The sequence below is a fragment of the Hipposideros armiger genome, unplaced genomic scaffold (genome assembly GCF_001890085.2).
Source record: "Hipposideros armiger isolate ML-2016 unplaced genomic scaffold, ASM189008v1 scaffold_60, whole genome shotgun sequence".
In the NCBI taxonomy this organism is placed as follows: Eukaryota; Metazoa; Chordata; class Mammalia; order Chiroptera; family Hipposideridae; genus Hipposideros; species Hipposideros armiger.
In genome coordinates, this window is record NW_017731410.1 from 4030994 (window position 1) to 4055619 (window position 24626).

The following is a 24626-nucleotide window of genomic DNA, read 5'->3' on the forward strand; positions in this document are numbered from 1 at the left end:
AATATTAAAAAGAATTATTGGTTGAGTGATCCTGTAGATCATATGATTGAACCCAGCCTGTTAATCTTGCTGTATCCACCTTGAACAAGATGCTAAGGGCTGAAATCTGTGTCACAAGTGATAAGCATGATGTCTCAGCTTCAGCATAGGGCTCTATGGGACATGACAAAATTAGGGATGTGAAGGCATCTACAAGTGGAAAACACCCACAAACAGGTTTCCCCAAATTAATCCCTGCTCTGACTATCCTCCCATCCTTGTCCCAAGGGAGCATCCTTTCATATTCTAGGCATCGGCTCTCAGGAAACACGTGACTGAAGATGGATATTACATTAGTGTCTCCACTTGAACAAGGCTTAGCTGCTGAGCCTCCACTGAAGATGCTCATTTGGTGGGTAAGTCAGGGGCTCCAGTCAGCATGCTCCATACCTGGGTACCCTGCTCCCTTCTATCAAAACCAGGCCTGCCCACACTACTCCGCCTTCCCTATACATCACAAGCTGGGGCTCTATGTTTTTGGCATATGTTCTCCTGAGACTTTTAGAAAATCAAGGGTCTAATTACTATATTGGGACTTGCTTATTTCTAGTTCATTTGCTCAAAACAGCGTAAGAAAAAACAAACATATTCAATATGACTCTCACATTCCCTTTTCCCAGGTAAATCATCACAATGATTTGGGGAAATTCCTCAAATGCACACTCATCTACTCTCCATTTTTCATCTTCCTAAAAGTGATAACAAACACAATAAATATCTTGTAAAATTATCATTATTAATTATAGTCATTATACTTTTGATATGTTATCTTTATTATGCATCATAATTATTTTTCAATTTGTTTCCTTCACATGAGTTGTTTTCTCACAGAGAAATCTATGTTTATGTACTTGGATTTTCTAGAGTTAGCCTATATGCTATCTTCATTTATGAAGTTGCTTTGAACCTGATTTCCAAGACTCATTTTTGAAAAATTTTGCTTGGCTTTTTTATTTTTGTCTGAGGTTCCATAAAATGATCCAAACCAAGACAAGAGTCTAAAAATAGAAAGAATACCTATATAAGAGGCCACCCATTTAATCCAGTAAATTCTTAGACATCTTAAGAGTAGAAATCATCTCATCTCTTTTTTTTTAACAGGAAGACTGCAAGCAGAACTAAAAACCCCACTTGTGTAGGGTTCTTTAGCTTTCAAATTAGATGGTTGAACTAAATGACCTCTAATGTTCCTGTCACTTTTTAAATTCCATTCCATGTCCCTTTCAAATAGCAATTATTTATTTCATTGGATTATTTTGACATGAAGGACCATTTCTATAACCTGTACCTGCTTTAGATGAAGAAGATACTTTCTAATAAGCATTTCATTTATCCACCAGCTTTTTGAATGGAACGTTCTTCATCACCATTGGAGCCCAAAGCTCATCCCCAGACTTCTCCATCTCCAATCACTCCCTAGGTGATCTTACCCTCTTGGGTAGCCTTAAATGCCATACATAGACAACTATCTCCCACCCCAACTTTCAAAATATCCAGGAATTAGAGCATGAACATCTTTGGGGGCCATTTTTCTGCCTACCACAGCCACCTTGAACAAATTATAATTATCCCTTGCCTAGCTTATTCCAATAGTCTTCAAATGGGGTTCTCTGCTTCCACCCTTGCTTCTTTATGCCTACCCCACTACAGTGCTCCCAAAGAAACCAGAATACTCTATTTAAAATTTAAATATGATCACGTGAAGTCCCCAGCCCAGCTGAAAACCTCCAATGACTTCCCATCTCACTAAGAAAAAAGCCGAAGTCCTCAGCAATGCCTAGAGGGGCTATCTCTTCTATTCAATGTCTTCATTTTCCCCTTCATTCACTCAACTCTAACCACCTTAGCCTCCTTGCTATTCTCAAACAGTTGGGCATACCCTACACACACACACACACACACACACACACACACACACACACACACAGAACCTTTTCACTTATTCCCTCTGCCTGGAGTGCTCTTGCCTCAGACATCCATAAGGCTTAGTCCCTCATTTCCTCAGGTCACTTCTCAAATGTCACTTTATTAGAGGGGGCTTCCCTGACTAGACCACCCTAGCTAAATAACATCACCTGCTCCTAATATTCTCTATCTGCTAAGGATTGAATGTTTGTGTCCCCCCAAATTCATACATGTAAGTCCTACCCCCCAATGTGATGGTGTTTGGAGGTGGAGCCTTTGAGAGGTTTAGCTGAGGTAAGAGAGTGGAGCCTTCATGATGGGACTCATGCCCTTATAAGAAGAGGACCAGACCCCTCTCTCTCCCTGCCAGGTGAGGATACAGCAAGAAGGGTCTATTTGCAAATCAGGAAGAGGGTCCTTATCACAACCCATCCATGCTGGCACTCTGAGCTTGAACTTCCCAGCATCCAGAATTGTGAGAAATAAATGTCTGTAGTTTAAACCACCAGTCTATGGTATTTTGTTATAGCAGCCCAAGCTAAGACATATCCTTACTGGTCTTCATTTTCATCATAGCACATACATATTTGTTTGTTTAGTGTTTATCACTTCCCAGGATAAATACCCATAAGGGCAGAGTTTTTGTGATTTGTTTTCCCTCCTTCCCCCCTTTTTTTGTACCTGTCTTACTGAGATTCTCTGTAACATTCAACAAATATTTGTTGAATGAGTTAATCTAATTTTTTAACTCAACTACTGCTAAGTAACGCAAAGTTGGTAATTTGTACATTAGTTCACAGGAGAGCTTCTCCCCACGACACCCCATTCTCCCCAGAAATGGAAGATACTTAAACATTTAAGAGTTTCCAATGGCCAACAAAACAATTATAGGTCTATAATCTCAATGGCAGTAAGGATTGTAATTTTTTTAAATCCAGGCATAAGACAAACAGAAAAAAATACATATAAAATTTTTAAAACTTTTCGTCATTGAAGCTAATGCATATGAAAATACTAATTGAGGAGAGGAGAGGAAAAGAACTTTTGACAAGCTGATTATTTCTTGGTCCAAATTAAGGATTTTCATTTTGTTTAGTTTTTTCTAGTCTTGAATGTGTTAGCTTTATATTTGAGCTGATACGAATTCTGAGCTGTCCAGGGTATTTTTAAAGTTCATTTGTTAGACAAAATATGAGGAAATGTGGTCTATTTTATCACTTTTTTCCCCTTGCTTTATAGTTGGCTATTTAAATACAGATAACAGTGCACAGGACAAACTGGAGGAGCAGGTTCTGCCACCCTGCCCAGCTCACCTGTTACCGGATATCTCCACTCAGATGGCAGAACCAGCAATGTGGTGTAACAGGGTTGGAAACTTGTCCAAGCTGAGCCCCCAAACGCAAGAAGTAGCCCTCATGTTAAGATCTGTGGAGGCTGGAATAAATCACTACTTGACATATGCTACTCACGGAGTAAAAAAAGGAACCCCACACAAAAGGGAATAGAAAAGTCAAAGTGAAGTCGCTATATAACATGTAAGTTTTCCTTAGACAATTAAGAGAAAAAACATATAATATGAATGTGCACCCCAGTTTTAGCCATGAAATTCAAGTAGGTAGTTTTACTTTTTCCAAGACTTCCACACTTGGTTTCTGTCCAAAAATATGAACACTTTTTTATGTGGGATATGCCACTTTCTTAAAACAACTTATGTTTCTTATTAACAAAGTTTGCTTTTTGTGTGATTATTCTGTCTAGACAAAACTGTGTATATAATTAATATAAACATTTACCATAAATCTTACAAAATTATATAAATGATCAATACAAACAAATGTGTTTAGCACCTATTTTGTTGATAGCCCACTGCCTCTGAGAATCCACATTTTTCTCTACCTTACTGCCTAAGGCAAGTATTTCAGCTACCTCTCCTAATTTTTTATTCTGGTAACTAATGAAAGTTTTCAATAGTAACAAAATTAAGTGCCCTTCTAGTGGGGGTGGGGTGGGGGGGAGGGAGGTTTGAGGGGGGGTGTTACCCAGGGACCTGACTTCTGGGCCTACACTCCCTAAATGACTAGTGAGAGCGATTAGCGATTCCTAACACTGCTTCTTAGTGTAGAAATAACTTAATTTCTTAGCTCCTCCTTTTCCTTCTTATAAAGCTAGGACATTATGCAATTATAAAACAGCTAAGTGGTTTCTAAGTTCCTTCTAGTTTTAAAGCTGCTAAAAATACTTTTAAAATTGACTCAAATATATGTGTGGGTATTACACACACACACACACACACACACACACACACACACACTCTCTCTCTCTCTCTTTCTCTCTCTCTCTCTGTCTCTCTCTGTCTCTCTCTGTCTCTCTCTGTCTCTCTCTGTCTCTCTCTCTCTCTCTCTCTCTCTCTCTCTCTCTCTTTTGAGCTGTGAAAAGGGGAGGGGTTAGTTTGTACCAGAACTTTACAATGCATCAGTACCGAGATTTGTTACTGAAAAAATTAAGTTTCAAGGCGGCATTCACCCTGCAGGGGAAGCCAGGCTCAGGAAGCAGTTCAGCTACCCGCTGTCTCCAGGCGCTTCAGTCAGGATACAGAGCAATGTTTTAAGGGACCACATCCCAACTCAACTGGGGACCCAGCGGAATTTGTAACCCCCGTTGGCTGTCCGAATGGTGAAGGCATTGCCCTGGGGGAAAGCAAGGGTGCGGATGGTGCTGTGGCTGCGGATGGGGGTGCTGAAGGAGCCGCCCTCCTCCAGGTCACTGTGGCTCAGGTTCAGCGCGCTCAGGCTGCAGTCTGTGCGCAGCCCCCGGAAGGCGCCGTGCAGGTTCCCAGGCCTGCGGTCCACGCTCGCCGGCTCCGGCTGTAGCCGGAGACGCTTGGGATCACGGCTCTGCAGCGCTTCATCGCAGCGCTCCGAAATCTCCCTCAGGATGGCGTCCACTTCCGCGCAATCCTGCCCCGCAGCGCTGAACAACTCCTCCAGGCTCCTTTTGGCAGTCGCCTTGAGCAGGAAGGGTTCGGCTGCTGCCCCGCAATCCCGAGACTGCGTGATCATCAGCTTCTACAAAAGATGGGGATGGAGCGCCGCCCTAGGGCCTGCGGGACGCGCCTCCTGCCGGGCGCGCAAAGGAGACCTGGGTGCACTTTGAACCAGGCGACTCCGCGGACTTAAGCGCCCCCAGCTAATGACTTAGCGAGCTCCCAGCGGTCCTCTCCTTTCCCCACCCCAGCCAGGTCCCAGCACTAGGCGCAGGGTCGGGGATGCACAGGAGCATTTCCGGCTTCCCGCAGTGCCCCATCCTCCCGCGCCCAACCTACATCCAGCACCGAGGCCAGGTGCCGTGTCCGACTGGCGAGTTCCTTCAGTTGCACGTTCCGCTCTTTAAGCGAGGCGATCTCCTCCTGTTTCTGCGTCAGCGTCACCTGTAGCTGCAGGAGGAGAGCCAAAGGTTCAGAGATCGGCCACCGTGCTCGGTCCCGTCAGAACACTCTACATGAATTAAACCCAGATCCTAACGTCCAATCAGGAACTGGGGACCCAAGGGCACTTGCACTGGTAAGAAAAATAATAAATGTTCTCTATTTGACTTTTTTTTCACAAAGCACTTAGACAAAACGTATCTCAATTAATCCTCAGGGTAGCCTGGCAGTGAAGAATCCTGACTTCAGCAACAGGCGGATCTATAATAGGTTCTGCCTCTGAAGTTCAACCTTCCTATACTTAAGTTTCCTTACCTGTAAAATGGGGCTAGTAAGAGTATCTAGCTCAATGGTTGTATTAAATGAGAGGAGAACGTTTATTGGTAAGCAAATTACCAGGCATATAGAAAGCCTTCAATAAACATGGGTGGCCCTATTAAAAAACTAGTGGGGTAGAATTATTCCCACTTAGTGAAGCTGGAAACTGAAGTAGAGCCACTGAAGCAATAGCAGCTCTGTCAACCACTCTCGATTCCACTGGTTCTGACGTCCACAGAGGCACATTCCTCTCCTGCACCCCCCACATCCGCTGGGAGCGCTATACCCTGTCCTCGCCCCAGGATCCCTGGCCGCCAGCCCAGTGTCCCTACTTGGTTATTCTCAACGAGTGCGTCCCCTAACGCCCTCTGGTTCTGGTCGGCCACCTCCTTCCAGTACTGCTCCAACGGAGGCACGTCCGGAGGGCGCAGCAGCGGTGACTGCAGGGCCCGTGGGTCCAGCGGCGGGGAGAGACAGGGCTCGAAGGGCAATACGTCGCACGGAGAGAAGGGGAGGTCTCCGCCGGCCAGGGGAGGCGACATCAAAGAGGATGAGTCTAGGGAAGAGCGGGGGCTGGGTTTGCAGCCTAAGACACATGCCCAGCTAGCTACAGGGACAAAATGCCACACCGGGTGTCGGGTTTATATTGGCGATTTTTCTTTAAGTAAACCACTCTCACTCTGCAATCCCTACGAGTCCCAGGCCCTTTCTAATATACTCTACATAGACAGAATGTGCTCGATATATGCCTCTTGAGTTGATCCGTACTGAATTTCCACCGTGGCCAGGGCGAACTTGCCTGAAGTCACCCAAGTCCGCTGCTCTGCATACTCCTTATCACTGCAACGACTCCCCGACCACACCACAGGGTAGGGCTCCCTCTCCCAGAGCTCACATAGGCAAACTGAGAAAGGGCTATAGATCCAAAGATTCATCTTCTCTGTTAGGAAGGATGAGGAGGGGGTCCCCTAAATACCGAAGATCTGACCCTTTGATGAATTGCTGGCGAGCCATTGACAGGTGCTGAGTTTACCACCTTCACAACCACGAAATCTGAACTAGTCTGATTGGTGGGGAGCACCCCGCCGTTATTTAACTACAAGGAGACTGCACTTGCCTGCAATGAGATCATCCACCGTGTCTCTGAAATCCTGCAGGTCGAAGTCCGCTGCCGTTTGCAGGGAATGGATCTGAAATAAACCAGAGGTATAAAGTAGTTAATGTCGAGCCTGGCAGGTCTGGAACACTTCGTAGACTTGCAGTTGTCCTCCCAGTCTCGGTGGCGGGTCTTCACTCTCTTGCTTTCGCAGCTGAGCCTCATACCTGAAAATCAAAGCCCCATCCGAGATACGGAGCCCAGCAGGCTTGCATTGCCATGGTGGGGAGCAGGACGCACGAAGCGGGGACCCAGTCCGCGGGGGTCCTGCAGGACGCCGAAACTCTGCGTGGCTGTGTGTTCCTTGTTGGTCCTTCAGCGCTCAGCGCCCTGGCACCCAGCCCATCCTCTGGCAGCCGGCACAGTCCTCGCGCCGCCTCATTGGCCGGCCGTCAGCCAACCAGCTGCCTCCGGCACGTTTCTTGTGCGCCGGCTGAACCTCAGCTGGGACTTACCTCCGACCACCCGAGGAGTCACAACTCCAAGATCTGGGAACGCAGGTGCGAACACTCGGTGTCCCCCCCACCCCCACGACTCGACAGCATGCAGGGTCACCCAAAGCAGTAACTTGAGGCCATATATCCTGCCAAAACTCAGTCATCGCTAAACCATCCCATCCCCATAAAGGAAGAGGGAGGGCAGGCTATGATATAGGGGCCAGAAATGCTATGGAAAGTGCTTCTGTACAGCACGCATCAGGTGTTGTGCCTATTGCTCTTCTGTTTCTCAAAAAGTTGGTGTCCAACAGCTTGAACTGGACACTCTCCTGGATTTCTGCAATGTGCCTAGGTGCACAAGGCAGGAGATGGTAAAATGCTGGCTGCAAGAGAACCTTCTTATTCCCTTAACTGTGGACATTTAGGGTTGACAAAACCTTTTCACATAGAGTCTGTTAATTCTCACACCAATGTGGGAAACAGGCAGGACCCAGGAAGTGACTTCTTCTCTGATAGAGAATCTGAAGCTCAGAGAAACTGAATTGCTCAAAGTGACCTCTGAAATAGTGAAATTAGGGCTCCTGCCCCAGAATGCTGGTGCCTATTTCAATCCACTTTTCTCTATACCTCATTACCTCTAGCTTAATTTCTCTTTTAGGGAACCCTGGCTTCCAATGAAGACAGACTGGGAAGGGGGAAGAAGTGTCTCAAGGGGCATGGTGTGAGCAATGCACCCAATATGCCCCCAGAAATATCTATTCTACTGATTTCACTATTGTTGATTGTGTGATTCCTTTGCGTTAATCATACTCTTTTCCCAAAAGCTCTTCTTTGCTATTCAAATATTTCTGAGAAGAGGAACTTATTCTGACCCTAACTTCAAAGACTATACAGACAGCTGTTTTCCTCAGAAATGACAGTCCCAATCAGGGAGGCCTCTAGCACCAGTTGGGAACTGAGGTTATAAGGGAAAAGGAGCTGAGATACCAAGTCTGAGGGCCCCGGACAAATCCTGAGCACCATTTCTGCTCTGGTGGAAGAAATTAGAAATGAGACTCATTTTCCAAGGGCTGAAAGGTCTCCTTCTCAGCAGGGATTGGAGAAAAGCCCTTACCATGAGGAGACGGGAGGCTAACTCAGGAACTGGCGCCCAGGAAATGCTTTCTCCTATGCTATCCAGGTCTTGGCCCGTTCTGGCTAGAACTCAAACACTTCTAGAGCACTTCCTCTCTCTGTCCACATTCCCCAGCAGGAGGGTGGATTGGCCAGGGGTCTCCCCAGGGAATCTTCCCCTAGGGGTCTCTCTCCCTCTGTACCAATTCTGTCTTCCCTAGGAAAAGACCTAAACCTCTAGGGCCATCTGGCGTGAGCTCTGTCCTTGAAACTTTGAATCCTACCTTCCCAATTAGAATAAAATCTGGCATTTCTTCAACTACAATAGCAGACACACACACACACACACACACACACACACACACGGACTAGCAGAACATGATGTCAAGTTTAAGCTCCCTATACTTAAGCACAAATTCAGCAAGAGCCTGCTGGTTTTTTGTTACTTGCAAAATAAACATGTTGAAGTAAGGGAGTGATGTAGGCCTCTGGGTCAGTTGAAAGGCGCTCAGGCATTGTCTTTTTTAGGCATCCAGATCTAAAAAGAACAACAGAATGGCCTCTGTAGAGCAATGACCACTCTCACCTCTTGCATTAACAATCTCTGCTCTCAGTGGCCCCCTACCCTGAGTTCCCCTGGGCTTTATCCCAATTCTAAGAGGCACTTAGAGTAGGTCCTGGGAAGCTCTGCTCCACCACCAACCCCAGTTGTGGGAGGTGGTCATATCTTCTAGAGAGTTCTGTGCTGGGCCTTCCCCATGGATCTCATGTCCTCAGCACCTGGTGCTTTGAAGCAGGAACTGACTGGTAAGTCGTGTCTAGCTAAGACCTCCTGTCCTTCTGGGCACTTCACATGGCATGGATGAGCCAGACTTCTGGCCTCCCAGACACCTGTGCTGGGAAGCTCCACCATCTGCCTGGTTAGAATGTCACTCCTGGCAAGTGGTAGAATTGGAAAGTAAGAAGATAGGTTTTTTTGGTGGGGAAAAGGTCAAATGCATCTTTGCCCCATGAGGGTAAGTAACGGGGGCCATTGGAGGGGGAGAAAAAAACTTTTTTAAAGTGCCCAACTGCTGAAGGGCCATCTCTGCAGAGAGGAACGTTTTCTATTAGATTTCTTCCAGACTCCTTTGTCCCTCTTCCCGCTTCCTCCAAATGTAAACTCTGTCTTTTCCAGTCTTGATCCAGAAGTTATCTTCAGATCTCCACACTTCTTAGATACCCAGGGAGTGAAAATGGTTAATGAATGGTCAGGAAGGAGACGTTAGGGGAACAGACAGGACGTATCAGATGCCCAGTGCGCAACTTTGCTCCCACCTACCCGTCTGATCCCTCAGTGAGCAATCTCCTAGTTGCTTTGTCGTAGCCCTAGGGAATAGATGCGGAGAAGAACCGGAGACCGGTCTGGCAGGGGAGCCCTCCAAGTGAGCGCCCCTGTCCGAAGTTGGTCAGAATAGTTCTGAGAATGCGGCGGTCGTAACATACTAGGAGGGAGGCGGAAGTTCTGATCCTCTAGGCTCAGATTCCCGCACGACGTCTCCCCTCACTGGCCAGATGTGCCTGCGCTCCTCGCGGGAGACGAGCCCTTGAGGAAACGAACCCAAGACTCCGGCATCTCGAGCTTGGGCTACCAGAATCCGAGAGGCTCCAAGAAGAAGGGGAGGTACCTGAGAGGCTTCTGAGTCACCACTAGGCGGCGCGTCGGACCCGAGTAGCGAGCAGTCTGCGAGGTCCTGCAGGTCTATGGTGGTGAGGGCTGCGCGGGGAGAACCGGAGACACGAGCGGGGCGGACCCTGAGCTTTCCAGCAAGGGCTCGCCGCTGGCATCCCTGCCAGGACGTAGGAACCCGGGGAGAGCAGCTCTTCCGAGCCACGCGTGCTCCACCCACTCGGCGGGCGGAACCCGAGGAGTCGTGCGGGGGCCACCCGGCTCACCAGGCAGCACGGCGGACTCTGGGTCCTGGGGATCCTCGTACACCGACACGGGGCTGCCGCCGCCGCAACCGGAAAAGAACTTCCGCGGAGGGGTGAACTAGTCGGGCACAGAAACCGTGAGTGCGGGTCAGCCCTCGGGGCACAGAGCGTGAGGAACCCGCCCGGCCCCGGCCCGCCGCGGCCCCACCTTCCTCTCCAGCTTCCTGGACTTGCCAAAGGGCCGGCCCTGCAGCTCCAGCATCCTGTTGGGACAGATGCTGTCGAAGGCTCGGCGTCCCGCCGCGGCACCCCCGCACGCCTGCATCCTGCCTCCCCGCAGGCTTTAGCTGGGGAGCCCCTCACCGACTGCGAGGAGGCGGTGACCGGCGCTAAGGTGGCAACCACACCCTGCACTCCGCCCGGTGCCTGAGGGCTCAGAAGCGGTCGGGAGGCCCGGGAAGGCGCGTGGCCGGGGTGGAGCCAAGGGGCGATTATGGAGGTGCAGAGGGAGGCGGAGAGGAGAGGGAGGACCGCTGTGCGGGAGGGGCGGCTCGCGCCGGAGCGCCAGAGGTGGCGCCTTCAACTCGGGACAATCTGCGCTCAGGCGGAGGCGTTAAACCCAACCTGGCAACGCAGTTTCCCCCGGGAGCCGCGAGCGCGGGGCCGGGGCCCGCGAGCGCCCTTTTGGCGAGCGTTGGCGCCGCCGCCTCCCTGCCGCGCCAAAGAAAGGGAGGGGAAGGTGGGGCGAACGAGGCCTACCGGTCCCTAACACTAGGTACCGCCTTCCTGCGTATGGAGAACGGGGAAGGAACGGTTAAGGAATCTTGTTTCAATTTCTTCCCACCCTAGCCGCAAAACACGAAGAAAACATGTTTTCTTCCCCAAAGCCAGACTCCAGCATTTGTCCCGCCTTGTAGGATTTGGTGGAAATGTAGAATTCCAGCAAGAATTTGCCAGAACAGCACCCAAATCACAGAAGCCCTTTTCCCCCAAGCCTGGTTTTGACTCACCGACTTCCACTTGGTCTCTCTTGGTCTGATGCCTGGAGCCCGGCCGGGTACCTCTAGCCCCGCACTTTCCCGGGCAACGGGCGCCAGAGCACAGCTTTAAAAATAGGATCAATTAAGGAAACGTGACAGCAACACTGTCCTCCAGTTTCTGAAAACTCCACAGTGTACAGTCCCAAATCCCCTATAGCCCCGGTCTCCGTCCCCCTTCCCGCTCTCCAGCCCCTAGCTGCCTACCTTGCTTTCTCTGCCGAAATCTGGGCTGCCCTTCCCAAGTCCAAAGCTTCTCCCAGGAAGGGGCTTCTCCAGATCCTTGGGTGAGGGGGCCTATCTCAGGATCACTCATATCCATCCAATTTGAACAATCATCTGAAATTGGAATCTTTGTGACCTCTTATTGGGCATCTTGTTTGTGCCTTATACCTAGTAGTACTAGTGAAAGATCCTCTTTTAAAGTGTCACGATCCCCTTTTATTTGCCCCTATTATCTAGATTAATAAACAAGATACCCCTAACAGTGATGGAGAATAACCCCATGACAGAGCTAGAATAGACGTAGAGACTGATCTGTCTGAATGCGGGAACCCAGGTGAGGTGAAGCCAGTCAGCTAGAGTTGGTGTGATATGCTGACCTCAAGGAGCTCTGGCTTTTGGGACAGGAGTGCCTGAGTATCAGAACCAGGCCCCACCAGATCCATGAACCCCAGTTCTTTAGGAAAAACAACACCCAATCCAATCGCTTTGCTGTGAAGATGAGATTATTTATGTAACGTGACTGGTGTTTGGTGTGGATGAATTAGTGTTCTTGTTGTCTTAAGGAGCCTTTTCAGCTGCACCCCCCACCACCACCATCCCCCACCTCCTACAGCCTGTTCCTGGCTATTTTTTGCTTCTTCTGGTTCCTGAGTAGCCTAGCCACTAGCCAGTCCATCCTCCACCCCTATTCCTTACTGACTTCCCAGCCTGTAAATGGAGTAGGAGCACTCCCACCTAAGCTTTGAGGAGATCTCCATCACCAATTTTCCAGAACAGGCCTATGTTTCATCAATGAGTTCCAAATTCTGGTACAAAAATATAGGTATTGTACATAAAAATGTATAAGAGATTATCTGTGGCAACAGGAGCTGGAGTAGCATGATTATATGACTCCTAGTCTGGATGATTCTGGAACTAAATCACCCATATCAATGTTGGCTGAGTGATGAAGTAAATGCTGAAGAGAACTCCCCCCAGTTGTTCTTTTGCAAAAGGGCCAGTCCCCTGCCCTACCCCACACCCCCACCATCACACACACACACCACATTCCACAGCCAGGCTGAGGGCTCCAGATATTTTGGAATTTCGAATTTGGGACAGATAATATGATTTTCCTCCCCCTCCTTTTCACCATCGCATACCAGCTTTTCCTCAAACATCTTGGGGATCACCACTTCCCTCTCCCTGAGCCAAGGAGGAGAAAAGTGCAAGGAAGATTCTCTACATTTGCTTTGAGTTCGCTTTTTATTTGTGCATATTTGTCACACATTTAGATTTATTCTAAATGCAATCGAACATGACTTTTCCCCCCCAAACTTTTTGTTTTCAATACAAAAAATTTGAAAAACCAGTACAACGAACAGCATGTTCACTGCCAATTGTTAACATTTCCCTATATTTGTTTTATGTCTTTCTTTCTCCAAGCTTTTTTCTCTGTGTAACCAACCCCCCTCCCATTTGTGCACGCTGCCACCAGCCTTCTTGAAGACTTGCTATGTGCCAGGGCCTGTGCTGGCGGGTTTGTATGGAACATATTATTAAACCCATACCTCAGCCCTCCAGATAAGTGCTACTGTGTTTCCCATTTATACAGAAGAGACTTTGACATAAAGATGAGACTTGATTAAGGTCACCCAGCAAATTGACTCCAGAGCCCACTTGTTTAATCACTACTTTATACTACCTCACAACAGTCTCATTTAGGCTTCACAACAGCCCCGTGTTAGGGACTGGTACAGGCACCTCTATCTCGGAAAGTTTTTTGAGCATTTCTAGAAATCTGTAAATTAGGGAAGTTGAGCACTGATTCTAAGGGAGGGACTGAACTTAGGTCACCTGCTTTCAAATCCTGGATGCTCCACTGTTGTTTAACCTCTCTGAGGCCCAGTGTCCTTCTCTGAAAAATGGGATAATAGACACTCTTAACATTGTGATTAAAATAAAGAACTCTGAGCACAGTGCCTGCTACACTAAGCAGTCAATGATAGCCATGATTACTAGTATGCCACTGTTACCCTGGGCTCGGATATAACAGGTGTGAAGAGAAGCATGAACTGTTGAACAATGTGATACCAAAGGGTACATGGGCTCATTGGTGATGGCCCTAACTGCCTGCAAAGCCTTGATTGCCAGCATCTGTTAGTTGTTGGGGTAGCTCTTCTTCACTCTCTGCTAGTGGAGCTTCACAGTGCCCAAAGCTTCCAGGCCAGGCATCTTTGGCACCAGCGTGTGCACCCTGGCCTCTCTAGACAGCACGGAGTGCTGTGACTTCTACTGAGCTTCACATCCCACCATACCTTTGGGACCTCTAGGGGTGTGCAGTCCTCAGCCTTCTGACAGGAGGGTCATGGGATACAGGCCTACAAGTTGACCCTGAGTTGCCTTGTAACTGGATCTGCTGCCACCTGGACATTGCCTGACCTGGTGTTATTATACAGAGATGCCAACTACAGAGTGGACCCAGAGGGAGGGAGGACCCCCCCCATTGTTGCTGACCACCTCTATTCTAGGGTTGCCTTCACCATACCTCCCTGCAGACAAAGGCAATAGAAGCATTCAGACAAACCATGACAGACAGCCGGTTTATTGGGAAAAGACGCTTCTCATGTGCTCTCAGAAAAAAATAAATAAACGAATAGACGCTACTATGTACACTATTTACAACGCACAGTATGGCCTGGTGACCAGTTGGAGTCCCAAACCCCTCTTTGTGGCTCAATACTACATTTTCTCAAAGCAATGGGAGAGGTCCAGGCCCCTGGCCAAGGGATAAAAGGAGACCCAGAATCTACTTTATTTCAAGCTCCGGGACAGGCTGCACTTGTTGCAAATCTGGTGGGGCAGCATGTGAGTCAGAGAGGTTCCATTTATGGCTACCAGTATCTGCAGCTTGCCCAGGCAGTCCTGCAGCGCTGCCTCGGGGTGCCCGCCCAGGCACAAGTCCACGGGGCACGGGAGCTGCAGCATACGGTCAGCCAGAGCCAGACAACAGATGGCCAGCAGGGAAGGGGTGTAACTGGCGAAGGCGTAGTCTGCCAGGCTCAGCTCCGCCACCCCTCGAGCCAGCGCTTGCGCCTCCAGGGCTTGGGGGACTTCGGCTTGCCGGGCCTCCACACGGGCGTGCGTGAAATGCTCCAAGAAGAAGCTGATGGTTGGCGCGCCCAGGCTGAAGTGCAGTTTGTGTAGCACGATGCACTCGAGGTTGCAGAGCTGCTGCCGGGAGAAGGCGCCGCAGCACAGGGCCAGGAGCTGCTTCACGCGCGGCGGGTGCACCTCCACCTGTAACACAGGGGCGCTCTCTCCCCTCTGCGCTGCATGCAGGGCGCACCCCAGTCTCAAACCTGGGAGAAAACTAGGACTCCCCCATCCCTTCCAGCAATCTAACTGGGGCTTCACCGCTCCATTACTTTCACTTAAGTCACCTGGGGTGTACTTCTAGCGCAGCTTCTCTAGCTACTGTCCCGCTAAAAAAAGATTTGAGAAATTTTGAAGGTCTCCCCTAGCCCTTCCCCCATCCCCACCCTGCCGCCAGACTAGAATAGCAGCTCTGCATAGAGCTGTTGGGACTGACTTTTGGGACTAATTTCAACCTGTTTCTTTGGGGACTATTTGAAAGTTTATGGGGAAAGGGGGATTGTGAAGCTAAGGCTGTGAGATATGTAAATTTGCAAACGTCTGCCAAAACGAGTTCAAGGAACTCAGCACGAAATCGTGTGCTCTGTAGAGCCAGGAGGCCAGAGTGGCCGGCAGTTTGGCTGCCCCCCAGGTCCCGCAGGGAGCTACCTGTTTGCAAGCGATGAGCAGGGACGTGACCCCAAGCAGCTGGAAACAGTCTGCAGCCACAGGCGTGGTGGTAAGAAAGCGATCCAGAATGTTCACCGTCAGGCAGAGAGACTCGAAGGAGAGGCCGAACTGGCGGTGCACGGGTATCAGCCAGCTGAGCAGCTTACAGCGGGATTCCGCCGTTACCTGCCGGGAGGGAGGGGTGAGGAGATCGGCTGAGCCTAGGGAGAAAAGGGGCTCCGGAAGGGACAGACCAAGAAGTCTCAGGGAGCTTCCCTGGAGTGAGACAGGAAGAAGAGGAATAAGTAAATGCTCCCTAAACTGGGAAACACGCGGGCAGCGCTGCTGTGGAAAGAGCACTGGCCCGGCTAAGCGTCGGGACGCCTGGATTCGTGCCTGGCGCTGTGCAGAGCACGTACACAAATTACCTCGTGTAATCCTCTCAGCAATTCAGTTGGTGGGGGTGGGGGGTCCCGACTTCGCAAATGAAGAAGAAACACGCCCAGGATTGTTAAATAATGTGCCCGGGGTCGGTAGGAGTCCGGGCTCGAACTTAGAAGCTGTTTTAACTCCTCCGCATTCTACGGTATCCCCACTAACCAGTTTGGAGACTTTGGATAGGTCGCTTAAGCGGTCTAGGCCCCATTTTCCTCCATCTGTAATAAAGCTGATAGCCCGGGCCTCCAAAGCCCCTACCCACTTGGACCGGGGGCAAGAACTAGGCTGGCGGGAGCTGGGACGCCGCGGAGGGCAGACAGAGCAGAAAAGGAGAGCCCAGGAGAGGCAGGAGAGCGGCGGTGGGAGCTGGCTCTACCAGCGCCTCACTTGTGGCTGCCGCGCCAGCGACTCCCGCGGGTGGAAGTGGCTCTCCCGCGCCTTGAGGAAGGCGTAGCAGCTCTGACCGTAATCACTGAAGGTCTGTAGATCTAGCTGCACCAACTGCTGGGCAGGGCCGGGTAAGGGGCTGCAGCCGCGTGCCGCGGACGCCGCGGGGCTGTCTGCGCCATCCGAGCCGGAGCTGGGAGTCTCGAACAGGTCGCAAACTCCAGAATCTCCTGGGAGCAGGCACGGGTCCAGCGGCTGCAGTGGCTGCTTCCTCCGAAGGCGTGGACGCTTGCTCTTCTTTACTGGGGCGCGGAGGTTCTGGTCGTTGTCCCGCCTCCCAGCCCGGGCGACAGGGCTAACAGGGCTGGTGGGGCAGGGGGTCACCATGATGCGGCCCAGTGGCCGCCCCACTGGCTCCCCGGCTGCGGCGGGCTGGACGTCCAGGGTGTGCGAGAGTGCAAAGGAGGCCAGGCCTGCTGGGCGGTGAGGCCCTAAGTACTGGCCTGCGACTTCCCTCTACCACACCCCCGGCCTCTCACTGGCTGAGTCCCGAGCCGCACGAGAGCCGCGCTTTCCCGGCTAAACAACCGCTTCGGAGCGAGGGGCTGGCAGCTCTCAGCAGCCTCTGTAGTCTGCAAGCGGGAGGAGGAGGAGCTGCAACCGGCGCCGCTCGCCCGCCTTTTGCGGCTCGCTACGCGCGCGTCCCGCGTTACCGGGACAACCGATCCCGGGTCACCGCGGGAGCTGAGAGCACCGAGTGGGGTGGAGGTGGGGCGGCGGCGGCGAGGTCAGGTGAGCTCAGGATCTAGCTGAGGGGGTCCCGAGAAAAAAATTCTCCCGGGGCGGTGGGGTTGGGGGCATATCCCGGTCCTGGACCAGATGGTCTCCACTCATGCGGGCCAGGTCGGTAATTTTGTAAAGGTCCGCTTGCGAGCTCCAAAAGGAGATTCCAAGAGCTAGAATTCTGTCAGAACAGAAGTTCTCTTCAGTGACTCATACAAGCAATAATCCTAATTCAACTGCGTTTGTGATTTTTGTTTTAGGCAGGACCCCAGTAGTCAGTGTCCCTCCTTCCGCGGGTCTCCGGGAGAAGAGCCCCCGCAGGTTCATCTGCGTTGCTGTGTATCTAGAAGCTTGTCCAGCCAGCCAGCCAGGCATTCCTGCTCAAAACATCAAAACAAAATAGAAGGCTGTCCAAGGAGCCTCTAAGAGCGGATCTAGTCCTGTAAAACTTAACTCCGCACTTTCCACCCCAAACCAAGTAAGCTGGAGCGGTTTAACATAACTTTGTTGGAGCATTGCATTTCTCACTTTATGACATTGCTCACAGCCTGTTCTGTTTTAAGTCATTAGCTTCTGACCCTTTGTCCCCGGCCCATTTGTCGGTTATTCCCTGTTTCCAGTTTCCGCTCCTCAGAGTGGAAGTTTCCTCAGAGGAAGTTTCGCTTCCTGCAGAAGCTCACTGAAGTACAGCTGCAGGGGGAGTGGTGGTGGGGGGAGGTGTGTGGTGTGTGTGTGTTTGGGGTGGGAGTGGGCGCTCCAGGCAGGAGAGACTGTATTGAACATGGCAGTTTCCTCAGGGCACTACTGGTTTAGTCCGTAGTCTCCTGTACTGTTAGAAGCTGGAGTCCTTCTCCGCCTGAGTGAATCTTTCTGAGGGTCTCAAAAAGAGACCCTCAGGAGAAGGGGTGTGGGGGGGGGCATAAGTAGCATCTAGTGAGCCTTACAAGCATTAACCAGTGGCAGAAAGCCCACGCACCCTCGGCTTGAACTTTCCGGAGACACTCCAAGAGTTGGGATTACTAGTTGCTATACCAAGAGCAGTTTCAGCCATTCTCAAATCACCTCATTCCAGAAGAAAGATGCCAAGTGTATGTAATCAACGTGTAAATCTTTGTTCCCCAGAAATGTAGTGGAATTTAGGGTGGTGTCTTCTCTAGATGTGGGTAAGAGAAAAGGATGAATACCTGGTTCTGGTCAGTGTTCCCCATATTTCCCTGTAACTCTGAGCAACATTTTTAGTCTCCAGACCTAAATAGCGTAATTTCTAACACGAGAGATTCGCTAAGAATCACTTGTATTTCAAAATACGGAAACCAAGCCCCCCTGTCTCCTCTCAGGCTATTGTTGGGGAACCATTATGGGAGGAGCAATTAAATCTATGCAGAAGGGTCAGATATCAGACTTCTTCCTTGAGAAGCTGCCTAGGTGAGGAGGGAGAACCCAGGAATTCGGAGTTTCAAATTGGCTCAGACGGCCATGTGGTACAGAGGGAAGACCACAAATTCAACTCCCAGGGTAAAAATTGTTGCTCCCCTTTATTGGTCAGATTGGGCAAGCTGCTAACCTTCTCTGGGCCTCCATTTCCTCATGTGTTAAATATAGATATTAATACTTGCCCTAAGAGTTAAGTGAAATAGGTGTGAAAACTCAAAGTTCTTTTTGAATGTAAATAGTGGGGTCACCTTAAAGCTATAATTGGGAAGTCAACAGTATTATCCCACTGGAGATATCCTGAAAAGCAGTACCATCATTGTATCCACCTGTGAACTTGAAGCTAGTGTAGCTGTGGAAAGTGAAGCTAGTGTTTTGCTCTCCCAGAGAGCTTGCCTGTAGTTAGAGTTAACTCCCAACAGGGGTGCCTGAGCTTTGGCCTGATGGATCTACTCCTCAGCACAGACATATCTAGTTTTATTGCACTTTGCTTGATTGTGCTTCACAGATGTTTCGGTTTCACAAATTGAAGGCAATGCTTTTCACCAGCAAAAAGGTTATAACTTGCTTTATTGCAATACTGACTTGATTGCAGTAGTCTGGAACAAACCTACAATATCTCTGAGGTATGCCTGCCATGCCAGGTCTAAAACAGTGAGCAAGGCTGCATGAGCCCTGCAGAGCAGACACTGTAGAAGGGGAAACAGCACCACTTGTTACATTTTTAAAATTATTAAAGTCTGGTAAGGATTATGATAGAGGATCTCCTGGGTGTAGGGCTGATGGATAAAATACAGGACACCCAGTTAAATTCACATGTCAGATGTACAACAAATAAATTTTTACTATAACTATGTCTCAAGCATTGCACGGGACATATTTATACTAAAACTTATTTATTGTTTATCTGAAATCCAAGTATTGCTTGGGGCATGCTTATACTAAAATAGTATTTGTTTATCTGACATTCAAATTTAACTGGGCCTCCTAACAATTGGCAGCCCTACCTGGGTGCCGTGGGAGCTCATAGTAGGAGCAACTGGCCTGGACTGGGAAGGCTTCCCGGAGCAAGTGGTGGTTAAGCTAAGATGGAAGGATAGGGGTGGAAAGAAAATAAGGGGGATTTGCGCGAGAGTGTTCCAAGTAGAGGCACAGGATGTGGGAGGGCCTGGAATCCTGATTCCCTGCACATTCTAGGGCCTACCTGATACAGGATGGCTGGAACACAGAATTGAGGGGAAGGGAAGAGAGGTAGAGGAGACAATAGATAATTATGTATCTATTATAATTACAATACTTATATAAAATTTATTATGGTCCAGGTACTGCTTTATGCTCTTTATGGCTATTATATTCATTTAATCTTTAACTCTATGAGATAGATTCTATTATCGTCTCCATTTACAGGTAAGAAAACTGAGGTATAGAGAGGAAAAGTTTGCCCCAGGTCATGCAGATAGTAAATAGCAGAGCTGGGATTCCAACTTAGCCTAGTGCCTTCTTCCATCATTACCATGCCATACCCCTTCAACAGCAAGGTCACACAGTGCGTCGTAGGCTACATCAAATGTTTAGACTTTCCTTGAAGCCAGAGAAGAGGCTTGACCAAGGGGGAGAGGAGATCTGTGTTTTGTTTCAAAGATTACTGGGGCTGATATGTGGAAAATGAACTGGAGAGGGCAAGACTGGAAGCCACTGAGGTGCAGTATTTGTGGTATGAACAACATGGTCAAAGTTAAGGGCTTTTATTTTTCTGTGAAGGGCCTTTAAAATTAATTTCTGTGATTCTCCTCTGGACAGTCATCACTATTGTGTTCTGTATTTATTAAATGCTATGGGAGGACTGAGGGAAGGCTTTGAGTCCACCCTTAGGCCACTGCTTTGAAAGGAGAGCACAGCTGAGGGGTTGGAGCCCCCAGAAGAAGGAAGGGCCCGTAGGATCCGAGCTGGTTGCACTTTCTTGTGGTAAACCTTGGGGGCTCTGTGGTGTGGCTTAGCAAGGCAGGCAGAATTGCCTTGCCTCAGTATGTGCCAGGAGGTTCTAGTTGAACTAGAACTGGGAGTGGGGAAAAGGAAGCAAGACCTGAAGGCCACAAGTAGTATGAAGCCACGTGGAGTGTGATGAGCACAGACTGTGTCTAATTTGTATGAATCAACCACCTCTTAGGAGGTGATTATGTAAGGAAATGATGGTTTACCTAGCTTCTCAGAGAGAGCACTGTTGCTTGAATAGGCAAGTTTAAAATGTCTGGAGAATGCGAGTTCTGATATCTAGCAACCTTGCTGGGATTAAGAGGCCTCAGAAAGCAGGCTGGCTTGAGGAGGGAGAAAAGCTGGTGCCTTTTTTTTGAGTTGTGATTAACAGCCTGTAAAAAAGTGCAGCTTTCTGTCCACCTTCCATTCCTGGTTGCAAACATATATTTCACATGAAATATCGAAGCAGATCGAAGACAAGCTACTAAAGGAAGATTTGACAAGAGTTCTGTTCCTAGACTATAACTGTGCCTGAATACCGTAGTTGTCTGACTGTCTCTGCTCTTCCACAACCATTATTTTATGAGCACCTACTAAGTGCTGGGCATTGCTTTAGATTTGCAGCAATGGATAAGATGCACAAGGCTCCTGCTCACATCGTGTAGGAAACAGGGATGCTGAAAGCAAAGCAATAAACAAAACAAACGATGTCAGACAATAGTAAGGTCTATGCAGAGATTTAAAAGTTGTGTTGGCCTAGAGTGTGAATGCATGGCTATTTTATATTGTATGGTCAGGAATGCCTCTTTGAAGAGAATTCTCATGTGTTGCTAGTGTTCACAAGTCAAAATATCAATCCTTTTCTTTAAATATTGTCAAATCCATTCCCTAAGTGAGATTTTTCATAACGTTGCTTAAATTGATATGTCATTGTTTGGAGAGCAATATTTTCTGGTGGGGGGGGGGCGTCCTATAAGTGTTTAAATTCTCCTAAAATTGTTATCTGGAGGTGATCTGCAAAAGAGTGAGTCTGAAATAGGCTCACTGTGTACAACGGACTTTTCGCAACCAATTGCAAGATAAAGCTAATACATCTCTGTGTTTATTACTGTTGTTATTTTAAATGACGAAGGTCCAGCTTGCAGAAAGGCCTTCTTATGCCCCGTGGGGCATCCTGTTAACATAACCTCAGGCTTCTGTTAGAAGGGGCAGATCTAGCATGCCTTTTCTTTCTTTACTACACAGAAAACAAAGAAGGCAGCAATTAGTATCTTCAGACCATGGTAAAATAACCCCCTGTCCCAAATGTAAAGCAAAGCTGGTCCTATTGAAAAGCAACAAAGGGGAAGGCTGAAGGGTACAATATGTAATGCGCCTACTTGGATGTCAAATCACAGGGTGCAAAGCAAAACAGAGCAGCTGCTGAGGGCCGCCTCGTCATATGCTTCTTAGAATTTATGAGAAAAGGCAACCCAGGGCCTGCAGTTAACAAAAGCACTCAGCATGTAGCAGGGTAGGCTGCCCTGTTGAGAGGCAAGATCCAGTTTCTAAGTGTGTTCAACTATGTGAATTTGAAATGAATGGACGAAGTGGCTGGGTTTTCTCCACATGTGGCAAGTTGGATGTTAAAGTTGTATTCTTCAGGAACAATGTTTTCTAGTACTTTTGGAGAGAATGACAAATTTTTCATTTCCCTCAACATTATAACCGGCATTTCTATATTTTTATTATATCTGCTCTTTCTGTGTGGGCTTAGAGGAATACATGTGTGAACCATTTAGGGAGCATCTGTTTTGTTCCAGACTTGGTGCTTTCCCGTATTCTATATTGTAACATCAATTTCCAACGCAAAGACCAATTAGAGATTGTATTTTTGTTGATGCGCACAATACAAGCTTAACACAGAACTATGAAAATTATAGTCACTGGAGTAACATATTCTGAGAACATGCCTGACTTATTTTGGGGATGTACAATCACTCTAAAACATCAAGGCATTCCAGGACGGCCAGTGACAGTGGCATGCACCCCTGCTCCATTTCAGTTCATTCACCAGTGTTCATTCAGTGTCTGCCCTGTACTTTTTCATTAATAACATTTATTGTATATTCTTGATTAGAAAAGTAATACCTGTTATTGTAAGAAAATCAGAAAAAATTCATATTGAATACAGAATTTTAACATTACAGTTTTATAACTGAAAACACTGACATTTTGGTATGTATTCTTTCTGTTACCTGTGTGTATATCTAAACACATAAACACAATGCATACATATATGTTTTTATGTATACGTAGGCTCTTCATATATGTAGTTTCACATCCTAGTGTATTCAATACCTAATCTTAGTGGCTTAACACACCAAAGTTAGTGTCTTGCTTTTAGCCCAGCCCTTGCAGGTCAGGCAGCTAGCTTGATTGGTCAGCTTTCCTCCAACAGAGTTACAGATCAGAGCTGCTTCCAGTTTGCAAATCATCATGGTTCAAGTTCTGTGCTTCCAGCCATGTGTTTAGGAGAGCCAGCTTGGCAAACTTGCAATAGTTTTTTACTGCCTAAGACTAGAATGTGACACATCAGTTTTGCTCACGTTCCCATTGATGAAAAATCCAATCACATGATCCTAAGCTACTTTAGGGAATATGGTCTCCTTGTTTGCCCTGAAAGAGGAAAGAGTGTGGCCAGTGCATTGCTTTCCCTCTGTTCCATCTGCCTTATCTCACTTAACGTTGTATTATAGCATTTTCCCCAAATTGTTAAATATTGTTCAAAGTTATGATTTTTAATAGCTACAGTTTCCCATCAAATCTATATACCATTCTTTACTTAGTTAAGCATTCCAGGAAGTTTTGTGTACAATGACATACATCGCTCCAAAGTGATTTCCCGAAACCAACTAATCTTAGGTTTTGGACATTTAATTTGTTGGCATTTATTTAGAAATGTTAGGATGCTAATGTTAAAGATGCAAAGGAAAAATTTCTCTCTACCACAAACTTTTACAGTCCCAAACCACAACCAGGGAGGCAAAGCTACTATCCATGTCCCCATATAAATAGAGTGTTTCTATAAATAGAGTGTTTCCCTGAATCCTCCTATTTGCTTCTACTATTTTTTTCTTTTCATTCACACCTTGTATTTCCTTCTTTCCTTGGCAGATTTCCTCCCCCCCACCGCTTGAAACCAACTCATCTTAGGCATACACTGCTCAGTTTCTCCCCTTTTGCTGTACATTTCAGCTCCCACCTTGGCCCTTCCTCAACCTTCTCCCCTCCAGAGGTGCTGAGCTTGCTGGCCATTGTTACCGCTTCCCTTAGTTCTTTGCCCATAGGGACTGTTGGCGGTGAGGAATAGAGGGGCATGTGCAACCAGGCTGCATAGGACTTGTCTATTAATAATATCTTTCAGTGGACTGTGATTTGAGGCAAGTAAATAAATTTTACAATTAAATGTAAAGTAAGTGCGTGTGTGTGTGTCCATCAGTCTCCTGTTTTCTACATAGAAATTATGTAGGCAATACAGATAGCTCCCCTGTGGCCTTCTGGAAGGGTATAGGTAACTTGTCTTATAATACTTTATCTCAGAATGACTGGTTCCAAGCCAAAATCACTACAGCTTTTGGATTTATCAAAATGGGTCGGTAAAGGGAAAACCTGTAGAGCGACATGCACAGCCAACCCTGATTCTGTTTGGCTGTCATAAAAAGTCCAGGTAGTCCCACTGAGGCCACAGCTGCCTCACTCACCTGACCGGTTTGTTTTGTTTTCTTTTTTTCTCTCCCTTCCTCCCTCCCTCCTTCCCTCCCTCCCTTTCCTTCCTTCCTTTCTCTCTGTCTCTCTCTCTGTCTCTTTTACTGGAGGGTAGGGTGAAATCTTTTACAAGCATCTTGACTAGGAAACTTAAAGAAAAGCATATCCAAAGAATTGATATTGAAACTTGGGAACCGATGCACTTAAGAGAGCACTGATTCCTTATTCTACAAATTCTAGTCTAAAGCTCTGGTACTAACTAGTTATGTGACTTTGTCTTGATCTAGTTGTTTGGATTTCTGGCTGGAGAGACTTTTAGTTTAGTGGAATTCCTAGTTGCTCCCAGATCATACATCCTACTCAGTGTTTTCCAAGTATGTGAGGTCTCTATGTTTGACTGAATTTTACTTGCTAGCTGCCTATGACCACAATTCTATAGCAATTCACTTTCTATTTGTGGCCTCAGAGATTCTTTTTTTTTTTTTTTAAGATTTTTATTGGGGAATTGGGGGATG

General features: G+C 47.9%; 2 protein-coding genes across 2 annotated transcripts; both read right to left on the reverse strand.

Annotated features, from left to right (window-relative positions):
• Positions 1-4393: 4393 nt before the first annotated feature.
• MCIDAS (multiciliate differentiation and DNA synthesis associated cell cycle protein) lies at positions 4394-10790 on the reverse strand. Its single transcript, XM_019641437.1, has 7 exons — positions 10515-10790; positions 10328-10424; positions 10060-10148; positions 6804-6876; positions 6019-6242; positions 5267-5377; positions 4394-5009 (listed from the first exon to the last, which is right to left on the reverse strand). Exons 1-7 carry the CDS (start codon positions 10629-10631, stop codon positions 4569-4571), a joined length of 1152 nt encoding a protein of 383 aa, XP_019496982.1. The 5' UTR covers positions 10632-10790; the 3' UTR covers positions 4394-4568.
• Positions 10791-14163: 3373 nt separating this feature from the next.
• CCNO (cyclin O) lies at positions 14164-16702 on the reverse strand. The gene is made up of 3 exons (XM_019641436.1): positions 16177-16702; positions 15352-15537; positions 14164-14847 (listed from the first exon to the last, which is right to left on the reverse strand). Exons 1-3 carry the CDS (start codon positions 16561-16563, stop codon positions 14362-14364), a joined length of 1059 nt encoding a protein of 352 aa, XP_019496981.1. The 5' UTR covers positions 16564-16702; the 3' UTR covers positions 14164-14361.
• Positions 16703-24626: the final 7924 nt, after the last annotated feature.